General features: G+C 44.0%; 1 protein-coding gene across 1 annotated transcript in view; it reads right to left on the reverse strand.

Annotated features, from left to right (window-relative positions):
- pard3ba (par-3 family cell polarity regulator beta a) overlaps nucleotides 1-4,270 on the reverse strand; it is a 196,633-nt gene extending 192,363 nt beyond the window's left edge. The window contains exon 1 of the mRNA XM_084922436.1: nucleotides 3,795-4,270. Coding sequence (XP_084778562.1) covers nucleotides 3,795-3,911 — 117 coding nt within the window. The 5' untranslated portion in view covers nucleotides 3,912-4,270. The remainder of the gene's footprint in view (nucleotides 1-3,794) is intronic.
- Nucleotides 4,271-6,000: the final 1,730 nt, after the last annotated feature.

The following is a 6,000-nucleotide window of genomic DNA, read 5'->3' on the forward strand; positions in this document are numbered from 1 at the left end:
GATCACATCTGCTTTTTAATGCCTTTTTAATGGCTGGGCTATCCGAGTTTAAAGTCTCGTGCATCAGCCTGCACCTGTCCTGCTTCAGTGCCCTAAAGGCAGAAATACAGCGTCATCTCTAGGGCGGGATGGTTTTCCTTCAGGGATCAGCTGCGCCGAATGATTTCCCCTAAAACGCAATTGCAGCAGTCTGATGAATGCAGCTGACAGTCTGTGTGTACTTAAATCCAATGTCACAAATGACCTGAGATGCTCGCAACTTTTTAAAAGAAATGCATTTTACACAGGGCAGAGCCTTGACGCACACACCAACCCACACTGGACAAGTCCTCTCCCTCCTGCTTACTTACACAAGGAGGACAGAGCGCTTTCAGCTTGCTTAGAGAGCTGTCAGCACATACGAGGTATACGGGCTGTAATCAGAACTGAAGCTGCACAGACAGGGCTTGAGACAGAGATAGACAGCTACAGTACCTGGCTCTTTCCCCTGAGAATTTGCAAGACGTGGAGTCTTCACACAGGTCCCCCAGGCTAAAGCACATACACTACTCAGCCCTGCAACTATGGGGGTTTTACATCATCACAGTTTACAGAAATGACTTTAATAAATGATCGCAGGATTTCCCACAGATTCAGATTCTATTAGAGGATGTCAGGCCTGTGAATTGGGGTATGTGGACACATAGTTGTGGCACACGCTGCGATAGGAGACACACATACAATCTGAACTACTAAATCACGCCATTTATACGTTTCCTTTCTGCAAATTATTTTATCTGCCAAATACTTTGTGACAAATAACTCGTGATTACAACCAGTTGCTTCTCACGTGAGTCTCCAACTTCACCACCTTGACCGTAGCCCTTAGTCTGCACTGAATCGACCTCTCCAGCTCGCAATGGATCAAGGAGGAAAATATACCGTCGCCAGCCGGAACTCAAAAAGGGAAAATTGGAGGAAAATCCCACAGTGGAATAAGATCTTATCTGGGGAAGGAGCTGTATGATAACGAGGACTGCCCAGACAGTGACCGGCCCAGCGAGCCACTTTTTGAATTTGTACTGCCAATCATGCAAAAATATGCTACTTGAGATGTCCTAATGGAAAAATTGTTGTGTGCAGATGCACGCCATCTAATCAAATTTTTGCAATCTTTACATAACAACCCCCCACAAATCATGTGTTTTAGTCACACCATAGCTGAGATTAAAGTCAGAAAACTACTGTGTGCTTTACTTTTCATGTTTCATCAGTATACTGGTACTTTGCACGCTCCAATTTTAGAGATCACACTGCATAATGAGCAGAAATCTTCTCTATAAAGACACATTTTGTCAGGAGACGTAGCCGTTTTCGCCACGGTAAGAGATAAAAGCAGCTGGAAACTGCTAATTGGTGAGGTCTACATGCCATTATGGCAATGCACAGAGGGCCTGTGCAGACTCCACAGTTTACCCTGCACATGGTCATAAACAAACACACACACACACACACGCACAGTGATTAAACTCAGGTTTTTGACACTGTCCCTGCTGTCAGCGGCCACACCGTTGACAGCAGGGACAAGTGGAGAAATGTGCGGTTAAGTGGAGAAATGTGCGGTTAATGTGGGTGCTAAGTGGATTCTCCTGGCAGGAGCAACCGCCTCATCTGGTCAGATCTGCTCAGCCCTCTCTGGCAGCTCCAGAGCTGGACTATCCTCGCAATGAGCTGCCTCTATTAAGAGGAAGGCCACAGACCGCTAAGTCAGCGTCTCGTAGCAGCTCCTAATTAACATGCTTTGTGAAAAGCAATCAAGGCCCAGGCGTGTTTTTAATAGCAGGCTCACATTTTAACCCGGTGCAGCTTGTGCACCCGCGGCGTGCTGCTGGGAGAACCAGCCGTGACTGCTGGGCAGAGTGGGCACGGCTGTGGCTGTCAGTGAAGCAGACAGCTCAGGGGACACTGAGTGAGATGAGCTCCCCCGCCTGTTTGTGTGGCTGTGGAGATGTTTGTGTGCGCCTCTTCACTAAGAGGAAGCAATCCATCGAGCCATCCAAGACACCTAATCTGTCCTTCTATCCCTGCCACCACGGCTCCTCGAATCCCCACATGGCAGCCTCTTGCTTCGCCTTGAGGAGGGGAGAGGGAGGGAGGGTGCCTGGGCAGAAGGCTGAAGGAGGGGGGAACCGATAAGAGCAGGGCCCGTCACCAATCCTAATCCCCAATCACTCACAGGACAAAGCCTCCTGTCCACCACGCACCTCCCCAACTGCGGCCACATTGAGGACATAAAGCAGTAAACTTCCACCTGCCCACTGAGATACCAGAGCTTAAACAGGGCGCTATTGTACAGGTAGACAGCCACGGCTGCAGCCAGCACCACTCACACCCATCCTCGCTGAGACGAAACACACATAAGGTGCGCTATCACGCAAGGACAGCACACTCGCACGCTGCTGATTAATAAAAAGGTCAGTTCGGCAGAATGATTAATGCTCAAGTGATTGTAGCAGGGAGCAGAACGCTGCTGTGTGTACATGAACACTGGAAAGAAAAACTCCAGTCACAAAAAAACAATACTCCTCGCATTCTTACCCATTAGCTACCTAGTGATGGGGCCAGTAGAGCATTATATGTATTATATAAAAATGCATAAACTTTAACAGAGCAGCATTAAATTGGTTGGACTATTTTTGACCCACCTGAACTGGCAGATCGCTGGATTGAGTTTCAGAAGATGCCTAGCACAGTGGACTCCCTGAACCCTATGACAGCAATAATCTGAGTGGCCCTGCAGGACGCTTAACTAGGCCAGGCCTTTTTACTACAGCTGATCATGCTGAAATGGAAGAAGACAATCCCACCTTTCCACAAACTCCTGGGTGGAGGACATACTTTAAATTGAAACAACTGAGACAGAGAACTGAGGGCTGGCAGCAGCTTGAGAACCCCTGTTGGATAGTGATGAGGGAAATTTTATTTTTATATATTCCTCCGCTAAGGAGGCACGTAATCAGTGTTGTTAGCCAATGAGAATACAAAACACAAACCTCATGAAACTGAAGACCAGAGTGGTGAAGACTGGAAAAAAATGGGACAAAGCCCATTATATTATACTTTCCTTGAAACTGCTTTAATGGAGGATGCACTCTTGTGATTATATTTATTTATGAATTACAGGGGAGCAGGTTGTTCTTTTCTCTCTGATGGTGTGCAGCAATGTTTATGTGGGTGCTATGTGTCAAAGTAACATCCACAAAAATGCCAGCATCCACAGTGTCTCAGCAAAACACTGCATTGTTGTTACTCTCTTCACCTGATACCCAGATGTAATGTGGTGGCTGAGAGGTGCACTTAAAAACTTAAAAAAAAAATAAAAAAATAAAAATTATGTACTAATCACACAGTGCGTGATTCTTTCACTAAAACTCATTAATAGGACAGAAACTCTCTTAATTAAAAAAAAAAACTCGAATAGATTTAAAACTTTTCAACTTTCAACAACACTTTGACTTGCATGGCATAAATAAGTGCCATAAAGTGAATTCGGCTCAATTTTAGCTGCAAAATTAATTGTCTATAAGCAATAAATAGCTTTTTTCTCCGTCTTATTTAAGCTAGCTGCTAACGTTAGCTCCGATAGTGAAGACGTCATAACCTGTAAATTAGCCGCGTCACGTGATCCACACCCCAGCCCAAGTTATGAGCGCTACCCCTCACAAAATGCGAAGAATGACTGGAATGAAACGTTGTGTCATGTTGGTTCTGTATTCATGGAGAATAGCGTGAAGTAGCGCAAAGACGGCGCTTACCTGCTCCAAAATCCTGCGGTACCTCCGCGTAGCTTGTTCGATTAAATCCCGGACTGTCCACCCAGCTTTGCAGGGAACCACCACAGAGGTGTCCCCGAAAGTTACCGTAACTTTCATTATAGCAACAAGTTCAGAAAAAAAAAAAGTTTAAAATAGTTAAGGAAGTAATCCAAGTTTCGGTAATCTCTCGACCCGGAGCTTCTCCCGGTGTTGGTGACGGACAAAGTGGCACCTGTCTGTCGAAACTGGCGCAACAGGTGTCTCAGGTCTGGATGAAATCACCTTAAAGTCACTAATCAGAGGTTACCGAAATACAGCGACGTGTAAAACTCCAGAAGACATCTTATTTTGTGGGAAAAGTGGAAGAAAAAGCGGTTATCACAGTCGCCGAGAGTGACTTTCTGTCATGTTGCGCTGTCCGCCGATACACCCAAACAAAACAAACCGAGACAGGAACCCGGAAGAAATCACGGTGACTCTGGCACTCCAGGGAATTACATTCCCACTGACATACACCACCCACACTTTATGGGTTATTTCTACAGGCTTCATTAATGCGCATGACAATAGTTAAACAGGTTATTATGTTTCATATAACGCTAATACAGGCACAAAAAGAAGTACCTGTATGTAAATGTGTGTGATTCACATTTCATGGGCTGTTGCATAAAGATTATGAATAAAGAGTCAAAAACAAAAGCATCAGGGTGGAGTCAACTGTAACATTCATGTAAATGTAAATTTACATCAAATTTTTATATATTATTACCTGATTAAAACCTCAGCTGGGCTGTAAAAGGAAGCAGAAAAAGAAATGCAAGAACAAAAAAAATGTGGCAGCACAGACTCTGTGAAGTAACAGAGACATTCTTTTACCCAGACATCTTAAAAGCAGCAACTAAACAACAAATATATCTCGAAGAAAGTAGAAAATCTGATAGAACTCGGGTGGAAAGATCCAGTCGTCAATGATCACAGCAGATCTGTACCTTTGTTTTTTTCAGTATTGTTTTACTGCACTTACTTTCATTTACACTTACATTTCCAAATGATCATTTTTCCTTATTATTAATATAATCATTATTAAGATTATTGTAAGCGGTGGTGTTGTACTGGCCTTCATTGTATTAGGAAGTGTTCCTAATATTATGCCCACCCCGTTAACATTTATTTCCTACCTGTCAGATTTTCTGGCAGGTAGAAATTATGACATAAACTCTCTACGTGTGTTTGCTGAGAACTATATTAGCTCCTTCCCTACTCTAGCCCCCATACACCACCTCACCTCTACTCACACACTTTTTCCCTAACCGTTATTGTCTGTCATTTTATGTCATTAGGTGTGCTGTGAAATTGCCTTTATGGATATTAATGGCCACTGACACACTCATGTGCCTTATTCCCCCCGCATTGTTTGGTTCTGCTCTGGGGAATTTTCTCCACATCAAGTCTGAAAGCCACGGCAGCAGATGAATTCATAATTGGGACAAGCAATTATTTCCACTGCCAGTGTAATTCATCCGAAATGTACGGAACGGAACAATGGAGGGGTGACAGCCTCTTTTTGCTTCTTGTTTCATCTCAGTCCATGGTAAACGAGGTGAATTTGGAGGGGGAGTCCAGAGAATGAGAGTCCAAAGGATAGAAGGCAGACTGAAAAAAAAAACAGGAAGAAAGAGAGAATCTCCAATTAGCAAATCCCACAATAGCTGCACATGTCCGTAATCCCTGGGCTCTGATTTTCGAGGCTGAGCATAATTTCACGCCTGGTTTAACACTCTGTTTTCACAGGTACTGAGAGTATATGATGCTGGTTATGTTCCCCCAGCTGCTGACTCACCAGTCAGAGAAACTTGAAAACACATGTTCCACTGCTAACTGCAGTCATCCTCATCCAGGCCAGGGGTGTTTCCATACAGCAATGATAAAAACTGAGAGCGGAGAGAGATTAAACTGTATGGTGTAAGTGCTTTAGCTGTCTTTAAATCCTCATTTCAGTCTGGCCCACTATCATAAAAAGAGGGTTGTTAATTCTAAACATCCAATCTAATAAACAACACCAGACGGGAATCAGTAGCAGATTAAACCGTCTGACATTGGCAGGGAAGATTTTGAAGTCTTTAATAGGCGCAAACGACATACATAACTCTGCTGCTCAACCCACAAATGCATTTTCCTTAGAAATATGTCACCATTTAAGGCATTC

Source organism: Perissodus microlepis, chromosome 23 (genome assembly GCF_051167445.1).
Source record: "Perissodus microlepis isolate ML-2025 ecotype Zambia chromosome 23, ASM5116744v1, whole genome shotgun sequence".
NCBI lineage: Eukaryota > Metazoa > Chordata > Actinopteri > Cichliformes > Cichlidae > Perissodus > Perissodus microlepis.